Source organism: Myzus persicae, unplaced genomic scaffold (assembly GCF_001856785.1).
Source record: "Myzus persicae strain clone G006 unplaced genomic scaffold, MPER_G0061.0, whole genome shotgun sequence".
Taxonomy (NCBI): Eukaryota; Metazoa; Arthropoda; class Insecta; order Hemiptera; family Aphididae; genus Myzus; species Myzus persicae.
Genome location: NW_019100667.1, coordinates 15,414 through 35,741, shown reverse-complemented (window position 1 = coordinate 35,741; position 20,328 = coordinate 15,414). Strand labels below are relative to the sequence as shown.

The following is a 20,328-nucleotide window of genomic DNA, read 5'->3' as shown; positions in this document are numbered from 1 at the left end:
CTTTACTATACCACAAGTTTCCACCATGATAAAAAAACGTACAGAAATAAATGATGTAGATGGCACAAATTATGACATAAAGATTGTAGCAGGGCCATTTGGTAAGTGATATATACTAAAATGTATAGATTATTAGTTCATAATCTCAAGTTTATTTTTCAAATTTTTTTTAGAAAGAGAAAGTCAAGCAAAAAAAGTGGCAAAAGCTTGGTCAGAACCAGACTCTTCTGAGAGTAGTTTTGAAAATGAATCGCCAGTACAGCCAGTAACTAAAAAACGAAAAGAAACTGCAAAATGTTCACGCAAACTTGAAAACGATTTTTTGAAGTTGCCTGTACCACCAACATTGCCATTATGTAATATAATATGTTGTGTTATTGTTATGTTCTAACAGCATGTTAATCGTTTAAAAATATTGTCTCAATAAAATACAAATATTTCCCAATTTTATATAGCTGCAAGAGGAACTACTGTGGGTGGGAGTCCTCTAATGTCATCTGATTTAATTTCAGTGTCACATGATGGCTCAAGTCCTATCTCTGAAAGTAATTGTAAGTGTAATAATTACACATACATATTGGCTACTATTATGTTAATAAAATAAAATATTTTTACCTACTTACTTATTTATACATATATATTTTCATTAAATAATAAATTTAAAAATTATTAATTATTCATTTTAATCAATATTGTACTTAGGCCCTATAAGTAATTGTTCATACCATGAAAGTGCTGTATCATGTAGTGGTCCAATTTCAAGCAGCATACTCGTCGAAAATTTAAATAACAGTAAGTTTCAACTGTAATTTAATTTGCAATGTACAACTGCATTTAAATATATGTTTAATATTATTTGAGTCTTACTAACATTTAATGTATTTCCTAATATTATATTGTAGCAAAAACATCAAGTACTAAATTGGGACCTCTTCTATGTGAAACAATCACTCATGAATCATATTCTAAATCTGAAAGTTCTCCTAGATTAATGATTAAAAAGAGTAAGTCTTAATATAATAATTACATAAAATAAATTATTAATACTTTATTATAAAATTTTTTTTACATATTATAAATATAAATATATAAATTTTTAATCTTCATCAATATTTTATTTATGTCCTATATTATTTACTTTTTCAGAACAAGAAAGTGCTGTATCACATAGTAATCTGACTTCAAGTAGCACACCCATCGACAATTTAAAAAGAAGTAATTTAAAACTGTAGAATGCTTTACAAATGTACTTTGTACAACTGCATGTTAATGTACATTTGTTATTATTTAAATAAAGTGTTTTACTTAACTTTTAATATTTCCTAAAATGTTCTATTATAGCAACAACATCAAATACTGAGTTGGAACTTCTTCTGTCTGATAGAATCAATGAATCAAATCCTAACTCTGGAGGTACCTCTAATGTGATTCATAATGGTGTGATAAATAATATGTTTTATTATTAAATACTACTTCAATACTTATAGTTAACATAATTTTATGTTGCAGACATTTTTAATAACATAAATATTATAATATTTTATGTAGTACAAAAATTGGTATTCAATAACACAAAACATTAAATTTCACTATTTATTTCTATAAATACTCTTAATATTTTTTTTTATGTGACAAGTTTTCTCAATTTTAATATTAATAATTAAAAGTTGTTAACTTAAAATTCTGCTAACAGTATCTTTTTTTTGTAAAAAGAACAAATATAAATCTTATTAATGTGTATATATAATTTATGTAGGTCCTAGTGGTCCTAATACAGATATTAGACCATTTTTTGAAGCGAAATCAAATGCGGTGTATGACATGACCAACATGTCCGAAGATTGTTTGAAGACAAGTAAGTTTTTTCCATTAGTGATTACAATAATATGTATATTTTTTTAATCTATGAAAAGTAATAACATAATATTTTTCAGGTACTACAGATGATGATGTTGGTAATCTTGTGACTGGTTCATTGATGTTGCTAGATGGTTCAACTAGTTTTCAAGAAATTAATTATACAGATAGTAATGTGTATGATAATTTTGATTCTACTCTTATTAATAACGAAGGTAAGAAATGATATTATTGTTCTTAGCAAAATATTTCTTATGATAACATATTGTTAATTACTTATATAGAAACAAACAATACAAATACTACTGATTCCGGTTTGATGGATTTGTCAAATTTCATTAGCAAAAATGGTTTGTAAAATATTTTGATATTTTAAAATTAAAAATGTATATTTTATTTGAGATGCTGCGTGTTTTAGAAAATTGCTGTTGCCAAAACCTTTTACAAATCAAATCAATATTAGCTACTAATGAAAAAACATCTAAGGCAGTTCATAAACAAATTATGATACAGTTACATATGCTAAACAACTCTAACGTTAAGATAGTTAATGCTATGAAAAACATGGACCAAAAGCTTCAAGTCATAATGAAAGCAGATTCTAGGATGAGGTCATTAGCTCTGCCTATACCTGTATTACCAACAGCCTTGATAACTTTATTACCTGCAAAATGTATTGAAGAGGTAGACGTAGTTGAGTCCATTCTTTCGGATGATATTGATGGCTTAAATAACCAGGAAGAATTGGTGAGCATTAATGCCGTTAACTATTAATATTATTTGTGTATAGGTAACTAATATTTTACAATAATTATATTTTTTTTAAGTAAGAAACATGTAATAATAAATTAGCTAATATATTATATTGTTTATGTACTTACTATAACATTAGATTAGAAAGATGTATATATACATAGTCTATACTATAGTTTTAATTTTCCAATTTACAGAAATCTTACCTTTATATGAAGATTGGAAGTATGGATTCTATAAGCTCAGCTACACGAGCAGCAATAAATGAATGTTTTAAGTATAATGTATTGGCTTTCTTCAGCTTCAGAGGAAAAACTAAGCGAAGTTTTTCAAAATTAAAATTGTGTACTGTTATTTATGGTGAATATTTATGGAAATAAAAAATAAAATCAATCTTATGAGTAATTTATCTTAAATTTATTTGTTATAGAATCTCTGTCTAGTTTCCGTACTCATTTCAAAGATGAAGAAAAATTCAATCGAACCGTAGATAACTACATAAAACATTCTAAACAAAATAATGAAGATCAAAATAATGAATAAATACATTTTTCCTATAAATTTGTACTTAGATTTTTACAGTTATTATCATTAATAAAATTTTATCTTTAGCCAAAGACAATTATTGTAGTGATTGATGTTATCTCAAGCTATTACCCTCATGGTTAGGTTAATATACTAGTACATATTATGGTATTTTTTACAAATCTAATAAGTACATACACCGAACAAAAATACAAAATTTATATACATTTATCATTTACTTTATTTTAACTTCTATTTTTATTAAATTATAAATTTAATTTGAATATTTTATTTTTTAATACATTTTATGTTAGACTCTAACATAAAAATATTAAAAGGTAATGCGAAAACAGGAAATGATTTTTCAACAGGTTTATCTATCTATTCCACAGTATTGTATTTTCGTATATAAATAGAATAATTTTAAGATAATTTATGATTTTGGGAGAGATCGGAGTTAATTGTTAAATAATCTAAACATTCAACAGTTATAACACGGTCGGGGACACTGAATAAAAACAGTTATAAAACTGAACATTGAACCATCATTACACAGTGTTGACACTGTCCAAACACAGAGTTGACACTGTCCAAATACGGTTTTAAAAATTGATATTTCACGGTTATAAAACCGATATGAACACAGTAATAGCACTCTGTGCTACCCATGTAAAAAATCGGTATTCAAAATCGAAAAAACACTGTGCTTAGAACAGGATTTTAACGGTGTTTTGCACTTTAAATTACTAATGTTTAAAACGGTGTGGGCACAGAAAATGCTACTCGGGTCATTACATTAAATTATAGAGACCTGTTGACTTCAAAAAAAGGATCATCTAACCATACTTACACTTATTTTTTAATAATGCTACTCCACATTATTTCTATTTTATTACATAAAAACAAAACAAAATATTTTTTTAAACAAAATAATGAAAAATTAGAAATAAAAATAATTATTGAATCGCCAATCTAAATATAATATATTAGTACATTTTTTTTTTTCGTTTGAACCGACGGCGCCGCGGGAACTGCTTTCGCATTACTGCCGCGACTATATATTAGTACATTACATCATATTATAATTACTATTTAAGAATATTATGTAAACTAAATTTTTTGGAGACAACTTATTTCTGCGATCATTCGTCAACAAACCAGCTTTGGAAAATACACGCTCTGACGGAACTGAAGTAGCAGGTATTCATACATATTTTAACTGCAACTTGTACAATTCAGGAAATGTGTGCTTATGTTGTTTCCAAAAATCTAGGCAATTTTTTCCTTGCTGCAAATGCGATATTTCGATATATTGACGAACAATTAATGTTGCATTTACTTCTGGGTTAATAACACTTCTGACTTCAGATATCTTAGTGTCGAAATATTCCCATAAAGAATTAGAAGACTCAGTTGCTGGTGCAGATGTTTCTGTTATATTATTATAATCTTCATTCTTAAGACAAATAATTGAAGTAAGCTCTTCAATTATCCATTTTTGAGTGTTTTCGGCATTATCAGCTAATCCAAATCCGGTTTTTTTAAATCTCGGATCTAAAAAAGTTGATTTAGCTACTATTTTATTTTTCTCTAAGATTCCTAAACGTCTCGCGACTATATCTAATAATGAATTTTGTAATAATATTCCAGCATCAGTCTCAGGTTTTATATTTTTTACCATAAACTGAAGACCTCTTATTAAAGGTATTACTAATGATAATGTCGGTTACTTTTCTCCGGACAATTCTGATGTCATACTTTCAAAAGGTTTCAATATTTTAACACAATCTGCTATTATATCCCACTCTATTGCTGTTAAACCATTTGGATCTCGACGAAGCGATGATATTGCAGCAGATAATGGATCTTTAATTTTAATGAGCATCTCAATCATAATTAAATTTGAATTCCACCGGGTATTAACATCTTGTTTAACTTTTAATTCAGGGAGGCCCATCTGTTTTTGAAATTCTTGTAGTTTATCTGTCGCAAAACTACTATGTTTGAAATGCTCTACATTAGCCTGACATGTTTTTATTACTTGAAGAAATTCTGTATTTTTATTAATAGCTTCATTAACACTTAAATAAAGGGTATGGGCTACACATGGGTGATGATATTTTTTTAGATGCTCATTAATTGCATTTTTTATATTTGATTCACTGTCCGAAACTACATTTACTATTTTATTACTTATATCCCATTGATTAAAAATAATCGAAAGAACCGCTGCAATATTTTCACCTGTATGACTACCATGTACTTCTTTGGTAGAAATAACTGGCGAGTATAAATAATCATCGTATATAAAATGACAAGTAACCGTCAAATAAGACTTTGTGGAATCTGATGTCCACATATCTGTAGTTACAGAAACATCATTTTCGTTTTTTAACATATATTTTAGTTTAGAAAGAATTATATCGTATTGACCTGGCAGCAGTTTTGTAGTTAATAATTTTCTACTTGGAGGAGTATAAAGTGGTTGCAATTTTTTGGTGTACTCTAAAAATCCAACGTTTTCAACTATGGATAAAGGCTGATAGTCAGCTGTAATCATTTTAACTAAGGATTTATCAATATCATTCTTTTAAACAATAGTTAATTAATTATTTTTAGTTGAACCAAATAATTTTAGCTGACGCGATCGTTTAGCTGGGATGCAAGATTGGGCTGAAGTTAAAGAATGATTTTGTACATTTGAACTAGTAGAAGGCAATTGAACATTTGATAAATTGTCAAGGCTGTCAATATTTTGTAAATCAGTATCGGGATCATTTGATGCAGACGGAATAGCAATAAGTGTAGGATGTTTTCTTTTTAAATGCTCTTTAAAAAAAAAAAATAGAAAAAATAACATTATTATGTCAAAAAATAATATATCTTAATCAATGTATTAATATTAAATAGAATTATTTTTAGGATATTTTATAATAAAATACCTACAAAAAATAAAAAAGTAAATTTACCTGATTAAATGTATTTAGATTAAATATAATATTGTAGTTGTACCTTTTAAATTGGTTGTATTCCCATAAAACTTGAAATCTGTCCTACAATTTAGACAAGTTACTGTAGATTTGTCAGCATTTTTTTTAAAATGTTCCCAAACTCTGGAACGTTGTTTATTTCCTGGGCGCATTTTTAAAAATATGTATTTACACAAAATTAGTGACTGCGTTAAGATTAATAATAAGCTAAGAAACTATAGAGTAAACTAATTATTTTTCATCGACTGTGTGCGATCAGCAGATTCCGCCACAGTTCATCGCGCGAAATATTATCGTCGACGTTTTATCGCATGCTTGTTAATCGTGCAGTATTTTATTGCGACTATTTCGTCGTGGTTATTTTATCGTGTTCCTTACGTCGCTCGTTTAACTTCATCGTGCATCACTTTATCACGTTAATCGTCGTCATTGTATGCACTATGTTGTATAGGTGTCCAATCTAGGTAACATTTTTAAGTCTAAGAGAAGTTTTCAGAATCATATACGATATCTAATTCCATATAATATAATATAATATAATTATCTAAAATAACTGATTTTTAAATTTTCTTAACATTTCGGGGGGGGGGGGCTGCAGCCCCCTCCCTGGCTACGCCACTGTAACATTATACCAGGGGTACGACACTCCGTGAATTGGTCGGAACGGGCGATTGTGGCCTTGAAAATGGTATCTAGAGGTAAAGTAAACGAAATCTGAATAATGAATACTGAATGGTAAACAAGCCGACACCGCGCAGAGTACCCAGCCAACGTGGAAATAAACGTTTACATAATACCACTTTAGGTCTAACATCATATTGGTAAACGTTTTCGTGTTTTCGGAGGTTCAGACTTCAGATCATAGGTAAACAAGACACCAACCAGCTGATCGAGTGTCGCTTCTATATTGTTCTATGATTATACGTTATTGTGAGTAACTTTATTTCACCTTTTACTTTTCACTTTCTTCAACAATAATACTCGAATAACTAGTATTTTATTAGTAACTAGTAACTACTAACTACTAGCTACTAATAAATAGTAATTACTAATTAGTAATTACTGTTATCATTCGATTATTTTTCCTAATAATCAAGTTACTCGATAGATACCACGAATTAAGATAGTATCACAGAGCAAACAGAAAGGAATCTTAAGGCTCATCGAAAAACCGTCCGACATTTCTGAATTTTAAACGTGCTGCCACATACCGAGAAATTCCTTTTTTTTTAAGTTTTCTGTGGTTTTTAGCTACACTGTTAGTCGGCAATTCCACTCATAACAACAACAACACATGGCCAACCATAGATAACATAGATTATAAATCGGTTTGATTCACGATTATAGATAGTACTATCTATAATCGTGGTTTGATTATTTGAATATAATAATATATTAAAAATTTGAACGAACAGTGTTGCACGATATAAAGAAAAATAGTGAAATTCTCGGTACGTGGCATCATGTTTAAAATCTAGAAATGTCGGACGTAGTTTTATCATCTCCCATAAGAGCCCATGTTAAATGAAATAAGATTCCGTTCTGTGTGTTCTGTGATAGTATGGATTCCCAAAGAGCTATGATAAAATTGTCGTTTATTGAAAGTAGTTTTGACTCCTGGACAGCTGGCATGTGTTAAGAAACTGGAAACACGAGACTAGCACTCCAAGCGGATGATTTGTCTTACTATTTCAAATATAAAACTAATATTAAATATATTGCCTATGGCTGCTCTTTAGGGCTTAGGCTTCTTTTACTTATTAGACCCTTAACATAACTTTATGATACTATATAATAAATAATATTATACATATATGAATATATGATCAAGAACCAAGATACATTATAAAGGAACGTGTAATAATATTAAAAATAAATATTATTTAGTACATTAAAGTTGTTTGTTTTATAATTTTTTTCAACATGTCTTGTTGTGTACCAAATTGTCCATAAAAAAAAACGAAAAGTACCTTTAGGGTACTAAAAGATCAATACCGTTTTCAAGTTTGGGAAGAAAATTTAGGTATACTATTAAAACTGAGTCCAGAGTTTGTGAAATGCACTTTAAATCTCAAGATATTTTAAATAAATGGGTATCTGGCCAGGGTCTAAGTAAATATACGGTAAGAATGAGTGATCTATGGTTATGAAATTTTAATTTATCGCATAAGCATAATATAAACTTTTCAATGCTGCGTATATATTAAAATATGTGAATTTGGTTTACCATAATTGTTTTCACAAATATGTTTAAAAAAACCTTAATTAAAGGATGGTGCTGTACCAATACGAGTACAATTAGATAACATCAGTCAAATAAGTATAAATGAATAAAATTCTAATATGGGCAGGCACAGTTATATGGACATACGGAAGTTGAATAAAAGTATGTGGAAATTTAACATATGGCGTGCAGTTGCAGATTATTTAAATAATGCTGTATAATGTTAATCATATCAGATAAGAATACATATTTTAGGTTTGTTTTGATTGACGTCAGAGGTGATAGGTATAATTTTAAATATAGTTGTCGGTACTGAACAAAACATCGAAGCTAAAGTTACTCGTGATAAAACAACTGAGCAAGAAAACGATCAAGAGTTTGGCGAAAGCAAGAATACAATAAAATCTTTCGTTTTTTAACGATATTATAACGACATATAAATAATGATAATGGTGTGAATGCTTTTGATTTAAGATCTGACGCAATACCACTGAAGTAAATATTTTATATTTTTGCTTAATATTTTATAGAGAAATAAACTGTTAGTAATTTAATTTTAATTTTCAAGTTCTTCTAGTTTTGATGATAGGTTATGTTGAAAATATTACAAATGAATTTGATGATATTGATACAGAACATGGAATAGATGAAATAGTTTTAAGTAATTTTTTGATTTGATATACTATAACCAATAATATGAATAGGTATGTTTTGGTACATTTCATGATTTAAGGATACTTAATAAAAAAATTGAACTTCTATTTTTATCACAGACTAACTAAGATTTAAGGCATACCGGATACATCTAGGTTCTAAGGTCAATGTTTTCGAACCGACAGAAGTATTAAATAAATAGTTTCGTAGATTACTAAGTAAGTACCTACTGGCTACTGGGTACTTAGTAAGTGACTAACAGTGAGTACTGAAAATTATAATTATTAAATACTAAATAGGTAGGTACAATTAATATTTAAATATTATACAAAATTTAAAATACGATGTTACGATGATAAGCCGATAAGGTGATAACTCAGAAATGTATGGTATAATATATACGACCAATATGGGACGGAGAACGTAATACGCGGTAAAAAGTGGGGGTACCTCCCGTCGATATGCGTATCACAAAGTTGCTGACATACCTATATATTTTGTTATGGTCGTAACCAAGGTGGATATATACGGTGGACCTGCTAACACCTTCCCACCTTGTTAGAGGGGTACGTTGTGTCTATTTTTGAGTTCACACTAATTGTTTAGACGAAGTTTTTAGTGCACTAATCAACAATCGTATTTTGAATCGTATATTTTTTTGATCTAATATTTTATACACTAAAAGGATTTGGTCTAATCATTCATTTTTAAACCAATCTTTTTTAGACGTATTTCAAAATGTTAAGTTTGCGACACTGTAAAATATAAATTATCATCGATTTTATCACTAAATTTTTCAGTGATAAATATTGATACCAAGATAAATTAAAAAAAAATGAATATATATTAAATTTGTTTATTAAATTAAAAAATATTTTGATTACAATTTAATTTTAAAAGTACAATTTATTATAATTATTAAGTTTATCTTGTTCCTGGGATGGAGAAAAAACAAAAATCAAAAAGTGTTACGTATGAACAAAAGCAATTGTTAATTGATTTTGTTCACAAACATCCCAAATTGTGTACCAAAAAGTTTGGACCAACTTTCACCTTGAAAAGTGCAGTCATTATGGGAAAGTATTACAAAAATCTTAAATTCAACCATTGGTCCCAAAAAAACCTGGGGTGAATGGAGAAAGGTAATTAAAGATATTGTAATATTATACAATTATATTATGGTTATAATCCAAGTTCCTAGTTTTTATCCTATAAAATAGAATAATAATATACTTGTAGGTACCTAAACTAACATTATTTATAGTAGGTACTTATTTAATTAATAATTTTACTATTCAGTGTTTTCAGTATTTGAAGTCGTCTGCTAAGCAAAAGGTACCCTCAAAATCTGATTATAATAAAACTGTTGGGGGGGGGGGGGGGGGGGGAGGAGCAAGATGACCAAGTTGTTGACCAGGCAGATGAACAGTTACTAGACTTGATAGGAGACACTGCAATTCATGGTCACGAAAATATTGAAGAAAGTATTTGTTCAGTTTCATATCTTCAATGTACTGATCCTGTTGATGCTGAACTTGTTGAAAATGTATCAATTATAGATGCCCAAAATATTAATTTAATTGGGTTTAATGATAGTTTTGATGATGTTCAGAGTATTCAACTTTCAACATTAGTCAATGAACAGCAAGGGTATGAGGAATTGGAGACTCCTACTTCTGAAAATATAAAGTAGGTATCTAAATTAGATTATTGAAGTTTTTTTTTTTAACAATTTATACATTTTTTTTCAGTGTAACAGGTCGGGATCCATTTTCTATATTTTTTAAAAATACGAAAAAAAATAATTCAAAAACTTCTGCTGTACACAATAATTGTGATGAGTAAGTTATAACTTATAACTAAATAACTTATAACGTACATATAATTAAATATTTAATTATTAAAATTACACAAGTAAGTTTGATAGATTGTATGTATTAATATATATCATTATTGGGGTACCTACTATTGGAAAATGACATGTCAATTTAAAATCTAATTGGTAATTTTGGTTAGGATCATTAAGTCCAATAAATAGGTAATTGTTAAGTTCATAGTAATAATTACGAATTGTTTGTAATTTAGATAGTTACTAATTAAGTATTTAATAAACAATAATCAAATGTTATTTCATGATTAAGTTATTTTTAGTAAAAATATTATTTACAGCACTTTTTAAGGGTCGCGACACACTACAGCGGTTTTGACGCGCGTTTTTCCATCGCGCGGTTTCAACGCGCGATATGCACGTACTACACTAGCGCGGTTTGCGCGCGTTCACTACGCGCTCAGACTTGCTTGGTTGATGATTCCGTCTTGCGCTGTCTTGCACCACTGTCTTGTAGTTATTTGAATATTATTTGTATATTTTTAATTGATTTTTTTAGTGAATATATTTACATATATGATATATATAAATAATTTGTATTAATTCGTGGAACTAAATAGCAAGTATAAGCAAGTTGAAAGTAAGTAGTAACGACTAACAAATATTCATATTTATTATAAGTTATTTATTTATTTATCCATTTTAAAAAATATGGATTTCATTTGTACATATTAAATTTAATTAAAATTATTTTAAAATTGTTTATTCAGTATGGATTACGATTATTATACGAATGCATTGAAAGTGATCGCAGTGGCAGAATCATTTGGATATCTGAACCCACCAAGATCAGAGAGATCATTTTGGATTCATCCTTTTATTGCAGTACGAGAAACTAATAATCGGTTTTTTTCTTTTTACGAGGAAATTCGAAAGTATCCGAGCAAATTTTCCGAGTATTATCGAATGTCCATTTCTTCATTTGACGAACTTTTGGAAAAACTACGTCCCCACATAACCAAAAAAATCACAAAGTTCCGACGTCCGGTGTGTCCAGAAGAAAGATTGACTATTACAATCAGGTAATTAAATAATAATTAACTACCTAGTAAATATTATATTTGTAAAGAATAAGTATAGTTAAATAAATTAAACCTCTTTAATACATAGGACAGTATTCAGCATTTCAGTAGGTATAATAATAATAATTGAGTATATCAATAAACATAAAATAAAACGTAGGTAATTAACTTCAACAACTTTTTATAGTATAAATTAAAAAAAAACAATAAAAATAACTTCTGTAACTTTACATACCTATACTTGAAGCAATACAATATTATACAACATACTGTTTTGTTTGTAAAAAAAAAAAAAAAATAATAGTAATAATAATTTATAAAATATAATATAAAATGTAAATATTAAACGTAATATGTAAACGTAACTTCAAAAACTTAAAAAAAAAATAATAAAATTACTTCTTTAACTTTCAATACTTGAATTAATACAATATGCAACATAATATAATATTATTATGTATTGTTCTATTCAAAATAAAAAATAATAATAATAGTAGGTGTATAAAATGTTACTATAATATTAAACACTATGGTTCATTCTTATTTCTTCCTGACTGTAGTCTGGAGGTGAGGTTTCTGAATCATAGTTTTGTGGAACCGAGTACCTTGAAGAGGGGCGCACAGGTAGATACTGTTGTGAATAGATTGGATAGGGAGATGGATATGTGAGAGAAGTTTGCTGGCCAATATTGTTTGAATGATTATTGAATTGGTGAATGTTTGCGTTGAAATTCTGCGAGTGGTCAATAGGAGGGTTTAAAATATTTTTAACGGACTGCATGAATGCTATTTTAAAATCGAGTTTTTGGTTGTCATTCATTTTTTTGAACTCTGGAAGGAACGATAACAAGAAAGCTTTATCAGGATCTATATCTTCCGAGCGTGATTGTATGGGTGGGTGTTGCATAAGGTGCAGCAAATTTTGTTGGAATGGGGTAATCTTTTGTTTTTTATTCTGAGGCCCTGGTGTATTCGTGTTGTTGTTTGATGGTGAAGGAAAAACATAGTCTTCTTCAGAAATGTCACCAGCGTCAACAGTAGTTTCTATTTCTGGATCATGGATGATGGATGATGATGACATATTACCTGTTGTCCTGCAATTTTAATAATAATGTAAATTTTAAGAAATTATTTTGTTCCCGAAATGTATTTTACTTACTTTCTTTTTTTTTAAACTGGCAGTAAAAATGATAGTACATCAGCATAAGCATATTTTTTGGTAGGATTTGCTCCACTACCACTTGGTGTACTATTTTTTTGTTTAATGTCTCGAGCAAAATTGTCTCTGATATTCTTCCATTTTTTTTTAATTTCTTCGACTAAAAAGATAAATAATTATTTTAAGATAAGGTTAACTTATAAGAGTTGGTAAATTATAAAATAAGTAAATTGAATTCTGCAGTCTTGTAACTATTCAAAAAGTATTAAAGTAGGTATTTGATAAGAACCTATTTAAGTATTTATTTATTTATTAAAGTATTTTTTAAAAGTATTAAAATACTTTTGTCTTTCCAGTGACGTCAAACTAAATTTGTTTAGGTGTGGCAATGAACAATAACTGATTCCAACCTATAGTTATAGATATATTATCTCCATAGGATATTAGAATTAAGTCGTTAGGCAACCCCCACCCCACAAATTTTTAATCTAAAAAATATTTACACGAGTTATAATATCTACTGCAGAGGTTCCCAAACTGTGGGTCGCGACCCAAAAGTGGGTCGCAATTATACTTTTGGTGGGTCGCACTATTTTTTTAAATAATACAAAAATATAATCATCTATTACTTTTCGTTGATGTTCAAAGTTCAAATTCAGTTTTATCGTCAATCCTTATCTGTGAGTATGACAATTACGAGTTTACCAGCGGCCGTGTCAAATACTATATATTATACTTATTATACATTTTTTTCGTAATTACATAAAATGTAATAAAATAGTTTAATTTTCTGTTGTATGGTAAAAAAAAAAGGTCATTCATTCATATTGTGGGTCGCTATATTAAAAAAAAAATTCAAAATGGGTCGCACAATAAGAAGTTTGGGAACCTCTGATCTACTGCATTATGTTTACATTTTAACCTTATCTAATAACTCTAAACATAATATTTGATTTTGAGAAAAAAACATAAAATTATATGATATTCCCTATATAATATAATATAATTTAGTATAATATAATTTATATTATATTATATTGAAAATTATAAATTATTTCAGATATCTGTCAGTTGGAACAAATTTTGTGGCGTTACAGTATGAATTTTTGTTGGGACGAAGTACAATAGGAAATGTTGTTAGAGAAACTTGTCAGGTTCTATGGAACACCCTACAGCCTGAAGAAATGCCAGAGCCTAATCCAGACCAATGGATAGAAATAGCCAATAAATTTTATTTGAAAACCAACTTTCCAAATTGTGTAGGGGCAGTCGATGGCAAACATATTCGTTGTATGAAACCCATTAATTCCGGATCAATGTTCTACAATTATAAAAAGTATTTTTCCATTGTATTAATGGCTGTAGTGGACGCAGAGTATAGCTTTATTTCAATCGATGTCGGTGCATACGGTAAGGAGGGTGATTCTACAATTTTCAAAAATTGTCCATTCGGAAAAAAACTATATTCTGAACAATTAAATCTACCAGCACCTGTTGTTCTTCCAAATACAGACAATTTTCCGCAGCCTTTCGTGGTAATAGGCGATGAAGCTTTCGGACTACACAAAAATCTTTTAAGACCATACCCTGGACGAGGTCTCACACAAAAAAGAAAAATTTTCAACTATCGTCTATCAAGAGCTCGAAGGTACGTAGAATGCGCTTTTGGAATACTCGCAAATAAATGGCGTGTTTTTCATAGTGCTATTCTAGTTGAACCCGATTTTGCTGACGACGTTATTAAAGCATGCTGTATTTTACATAATTATGTTAGACGAAGGGATGGTTATAACTTCGAAGACACCCTCTCAAACTCTTTGGAAGACATTCAAAATGAAAATAATTCTGGAGCTCGTCAACAAGGATTAGATGTTCGAGAATATTTTGCTGAATATTTTATGGAAGCAGGAGCAGTTCCGTTTCAATATCGATTTGTTTGATTTTTTTTACTTCTAATTTTTTTTTTTTTTAATATAATATCAAAATTATAATATTATATATTTAAATATTAATATAATATAAAATAAATTCAGGCGATCATATTTTACAAAAATAAGTTATTTTTAAACTATTTTTAATACACGTTCGACACCGGTATCAACACGTTGTCGTCATGCAACAACCGGCTCGTACTTCGCCTTCATAAATATAGATTTAGTCACAGATCGTACAAATTTAAAATATTTATGTTAGCCATTCAAAAATGACATACCTATACTTATGTTTTGTTTTATTTAATTATTTTAAAAGTAGGTACTATTATTATTTTCTTTATATAATATATAATATTATTAGAAATTGCATAGAAACATTAAAATTAATTATGCTTACCGTAAGATTCTTGCTCCATGTTTGAAAATGTATCCCAATTTTTGAATACAGCACTGGCTACATTTATTCAGGCCTTTGTTTTGCAATGTTTGTCCATATAATTACTATTATTGATATTCCATAGACATTCTTCCTTCTCCACTTCGTTTATCAAAATATCTATGTCAATCATATTGATATATTTAAATTAATTAACTTGACACAAAATCAATAGGTAATAACAAATAATAAATCGATTATCAATCAATAACTAAAAAAACTGGTAAGAACGGTAAAAAAACGGATTTGAAACGCGTCGTAACCGCTGAGGTATGTCGCATGCCATATAAAACAATGTGTTACGGTTCCAAGCGTCAATGCGTCCAAAACGCAAAACCGCGACACGCAGCGGTGTCACGCGGCAACGCGCGTCAAAACCGCGCTAGTCTGACGCACTCCATTTACATGTTTGCATTTCCATCTCACGTTTTCGACGCGCGGTGCTCCCGCGTTTTCACCGCGCGTCAAAACCGCTGTAGTGTGTCGCGACCCTAAAACTAACATATCGTGGAATCAATTAAAAACATTTGAGTCTTTGTACATTGAAATAAGTTTATATTTCCAAAAAGTAATAGATATTAAATACAATTGGCTACTTACCTACCAACTATCCTTCATCAACTTATTTTCAGTATCTTTTTAAAAATAATAATATAATATATTTATAATATAAATATAATTCAAATAAATTCATCTTGACGTCTAGCCCATCGAAATTCAACAAAACATGTGTACTGATGTACTCGTACCGAATAATTACTATTTAATAATTATTTTAGTACATTAAAAATATCAAATCATATGTGTGTATGTTACGGGGAAACCCGTGTATCCGCAAGTGGCGGGAGCATAATGATAAGATAACTGTTAAGTGCCGGAAGTTTAATTATTATTAAAAACTATTATATAATATAGAAGTACCATTTACTATTAATTAGAAGTCTGTGAAATTTTATTTTTAGGATCTGGTTTATCCATAAATCATAAGTCATAAATCATATTAAAATTATTTTAATATAACTAATATCTAATAATATACAATTATATTGAATATTATACATATTGTGGTTCATAATAATTAGAATAACCACAACTTTCTATACATTATTTTTACAGCAAAAACAAAGAACATGGTCAGCAGAAATGTATTAATTTATAGTACATATTATATTATCACCATCTGAAACAAAATATTATGGGAGTATCGTTTTATTAATTATTGCATGTGTTTTGTTTTGTTTTGGTTAACCTGAATTTTTTTACAAATGCTCTTTCAGTCAAACCTACAATAAAAAATATAATATTATTTATTCGTATCTTATCTATTAATGTAGGTAATTAATTTTAATTGATTGACTGAGTGGCGCGTTTGGAGGCAGACTGCAGCCGGTCGTTCTCGCTAGACGGGACATCAGAGGGGCCGCACAACAAATCCTGAACGTCTCCCGGAGTTATATTTCGGTTACCAACAAACATCTTCACTGGCAACCGAAGCGGATCGCAGTAATCATAATCAAATATCGTGTGTTCCGCAGTGTCCTCCGGGTGTTGGCAGTACAGGCAGGCCGCATCAGGGGCGCGCTTCATCCTGTGTAGGTAGTACCTGAAACACCCGTGTCCCGTAAGAGCCTGCGTTACATGAAACGTGAGGTCTTTGGGACACCTTTTCGTCCATCTTATCAGGTCCGGAAGAATCGTGCGCGTCCAAGCTCCTCTAACGCCCCGGCTCCATTTGTTCGACCAGGCAGCAAGCAGGATGTCTCACTCTGCTCTCCGGATCTCATCCTTTGAATCAGCTCTGTCCTGGTTGTCAAGTTTACTTCGGACTTTTTTGCGTTCCAAAGCAAGAAGATCACCTGGAAGAGTTCTCGCCAGGAATAAGGCTGCCTCAGCCGAGACTGTGCGGTACGCCCTCGTGACTCTGAGAGCCGCAATCCTCTGTGCCCGAATCATAAGGTTTCGACAGATAGCGTACTCGCATGCTCTTTCCGCCCACGTTGGACAGGCGTACAGCAGCCTGCTGTTCACCAGACATTAGCAGCGTTCTCTTAGACTGTGAGGGTCCTCCAAGGTTGGGCATGAGCCGTCCTATAGCCAGCGCTGCCTGGGACGTCTTCCCCGAAACAGTAGTGAAGTGTCCACTGAATGTAAGGTGTGAGTCCAGATGGAGTCCCAGGTATCGCAACTTCCTTAGCAAAGGAACTGTGTGATCCCCTACAACGAACACCGGATCCAGATACGCCCACTTCTTAGTCAGCATGATGGCCTCTGTCTTGTGCCGTGCTAGTTGAAGTTCGTGGGCGCCCATCCAGCCATCAATAGTGTCTAATGTGGGGTTGACCACTTCCTCCAGGGTGTCTGAGGTCTCTCCGACTGGTAATTGTATCAACTTATATGATTACGTTATCCTTGGTCGATGGAAAGCACGATGGATTAGATACTAGCTTGTCCGGTCCTTCATGAAGAAGTAGAAGCTGGCCCTTTTCTACCTAACAGGAAATACTGACTCGCTTAAACTTTTATTGTACATTTTAACAAATATATCGGAGGACCTATTGGCGATCAGCGAAAGCGTCTCGTTAGGAATCCCATCCAGCCCGGTCGCTTTGCAATTTATATAATACTTATAGGTAGGTAACTATCTATTTTTAATTTTTCAAGATAAACTTATCTTATGTTTGAAATTTTATTGATGAAAGAATATATTTTTATTTTTTGTTTACTTATTAGGTTTGATGTGATATGAGTATATGACCAAAGTTTGTTATAATAATTTTAAGAATACCTAAACTAAGAAAATATATTAAAATAAAACCTTTACATTTTGGTATTTTTATGTGTGTTAATTTTATAGTATAAAGACTCATTCAAAAACACCTCTACAATGGGGCACATATGAATAAAAAGTTACTCGTGGGTAACATTTCATAATAAACTATTATTTAATGATATGGATTTTAAATTATTACAGTGTGATGTTTAAATATCATGAAAACTTAACAGGGCCATACTACTTCAAATTAAATGAAAAAAAAAGTTAAAAATCAAAATGTAATTTTCATTCAAATCTACCCCAGTCTCCCCTAAATGTTATGAAAATAATTATATTTTAAATACATTTTTATTTTTATTAGTGGTAAATTATAACATATCTATATACATTAAAATGGAGCCAAAAATATATAACAATTCATCAATTGAGAACGGCTGGGCTAATTTGGCTCAAATTGTTTTTTAATTGTTTGTAATTGCTAGGAGGTTTTAATAAAAAAAATTTGGAAATCCCCTTTTTAAAAATTTTTTTTATTGATTTATTTTTTGAGTTCCGGAATATTTATTCGAATTGAAAAAGCTACAGCAAGCTTTAGCTTATAAAATTTTCCATGTGACATAATTAATCGTTAATATGGGGCCCCGGCTAACACCAAAAAATGGATCAACATGGAGAAATATGCCATGTATTGTGTATGAATTTTATGTATTATTATTATGTTTCACCATAAAAAGTAAAGTGATAGTTTTCGTGTCGTTTTTATTCCGTTCGATTTTATTTATAGCCGTAAATATCTTCTCTTTACATAGAACGCAATAGTCGATAGTAGAGATAAAAATAGGTTTTAATTATATGAAATATGATTATTTGATTATTACAACTTCATTTTCAATTTTCCGTTGTTGGCGTTACCAGAGAAACTGCGTGAGTACAATTTTATTTTATTTTACTAATCTATCAAGACACACTCCTGTATGGTTTAGATCCACAATTGAACCCGATAGGTCCGACCCAGGGAGTTTCTCAAACAGAGATTTTAAGATTTACGGAGAAAATATTTGTTTATATACCTACGGTTGTTATTGACTATAGGAGAAATATAAATATATTTAGTAGAAATGGTTAGTTTTTTTTGTTTATTGGTTGCCTGCAGTGGTTCATCGAGCAGATCAGGTATAAGCATGCAAACGATTGAATTTTCGCACATTGCCTACCAAGGTGGCTGAGTTGCACTTATAGCCGCTCTTCGGCGTGTCCGCAATCAAAATAAATATAAAACATATTTCAATAATACACAGCAGGTAGGCATAATATACAGCTCGCATTATCACCATCGAGTCTTATATAGAGTTGGTATTTTTAACGACCAACAAAGTGCACGAGATCGGCAAGTTTTTTTATATTTTTATTACATTTGAAGTTGCACTATTGCATTATAAATAAAGATTGAACCATTAAATAAAAAAAAAAAGAGCATCCGTACTTCTATCAAATACTTGTTCAATTACGGATAACCTAGAGGAATATTTGTTTTTTTGTAGTTCATACGAAATACTGGACACATGTAGAAAAAATGATTTATGATTGTGAATTTTGGAAAACTAAAATGGTTAATAAACTTAAAACGTAAGAATTATATATTAAGATGGTTTCAAATGTAAATGTTCTATCGATTGATAAATCGATGTGTGTTTTTTAGGTTTTATTTGGAATGTATTTTGACCCATTGTTCGGAAGGAGGTTACAAATAGCGGGCGTCGCCAGAGTGCGTCCCGAAATGACCCTTTTTTAATGTTCCTAGTGAGTCCAGAATAAGTTATCATCTGAGTGCGTCCCAAGAAAAAAAGGTCATATTTTTTACATAGCCCGAATGCGTCCCAGTTCATTTAGAGTTACCCAGGGTGCACCACGAGGAGGTGAACTGGCTTACACCCATGGCCGTATTTAGGGGGGAGCTACAGGGTACTGTTGCCCCGGGCGGCCGAATATGAGGGGGGCGGCCCGACGGCTAATGTTTTTATATTTTCAATATTAAATCATTCAAACGATCTTTGAAATCTTTGAAGTGAAACTTCTGTACAAAACACAGTGTATCACAAAAAAAAATATATAG

At 30.3% G+C, this 20,328-nt stretch overlaps 3 protein-coding genes across 3 annotated transcripts; 2 read left to right on the top strand and 1 right to left on the bottom strand.

Annotated features, from left to right (window-relative positions):
* Window positions 1-11: 11 nt before the first annotated feature.
* Window positions 12-3,138, top strand: LOC111039930 (the record flags this gene model as incomplete). The annotated part of the gene is made up of 13 exons (XM_022323602.1): window positions 12-101; window positions 174-356; window positions 456-551; window positions 703-792; window positions 903-1,004; window positions 1,147-1,215; window positions 1,342-1,413; window positions 1,757-1,855; window positions 1,935-2,072; window positions 2,142-2,207; window positions 2,276-2,604; window positions 2,808-2,970; window positions 3,041-3,138. Coding segments are annotated over exons 1-13 (1,581 nt in total), but the record flags the coding sequence as incomplete, so codon positions are not given.
* A 1,723-nt stretch (window positions 3,139-4,861) lies between these two features.
* On the bottom strand, window positions 4,862-6,277 carry LOC111039924 (zinc finger BED domain-containing protein 4-like). Its single transcript, XM_022323589.1, has 4 exons — window positions 6,148-6,277; window positions 5,779-5,964; window positions 5,380-5,685; window positions 4,862-5,187 (listed from the first exon to the last, which is right to left on the bottom strand). Exons 1-4 carry the CDS (start codon window positions 6,275-6,277, stop codon window positions 4,862-4,864), a joined length of 948 nt encoding a protein of 315 aa, XP_022179281.1.
* A 2,191-nt stretch (window positions 6,278-8,468) lies between these two features.
* On the top strand, window positions 8,469-15,012 carry LOC111039914 (protein ALP1-like). The gene is made up of 5 exons (XM_022323579.1): window positions 8,469-8,511; window positions 8,918-9,010; window positions 10,500-10,692; window positions 11,602-11,913; window positions 14,133-15,012. Exons 1-5 carry the CDS (start codon window positions 8,469-8,471, stop codon window positions 15,010-15,012), a joined length of 1,521 nt encoding a protein of 506 aa, XP_022179271.1.
* The last annotated feature ends 5,316 nt before the right edge of the window (window positions 15,013-20,328 follow it).

Bases quoted from the DNA above. Each gene is read 5' to 3' on its own strand.
- LOC111039914 (XM_022323579.1), top strand. From the start codon at position 8,469: ATGGGCAGGCACAGTTATATGGACATACGGAAGTTGAATAAAA. The intron at 8,512-8,917 runs GTATGTGGAAAT...TTAATTTTCAAG, and splicing joins CATACGGAAGTTGAATAAAA to TTCTTCTAGTTTTGATGATA. The intron at 10,693-11,601 runs GTAGGTATCTAA...TTGTTTATTCAG, and splicing joins CCTACTTCTGAAAATATAAA to TATGGATTACGATTATTATA.
- LOC111039924 (XM_022323589.1), bottom strand. From the start codon at position 6,277: ATGCGCCCAGGAAATAAACAACGTTCCAGAGTTTGGGAACATTTTAAA. The intron at 5,686-5,778 runs GTCAGCTAAAAT...AAATGATTACAG, and splicing joins CATCCCAGCTAAACGATCGC to CTGACTATCAGCCTTTATCC. The intron at 5,188-5,379 runs GTGAAAATATTG...ATAAAAATACAG, and splicing joins AGTACATGGTAGTCATACAG to AATTTCTTCAAGTAATAAAA.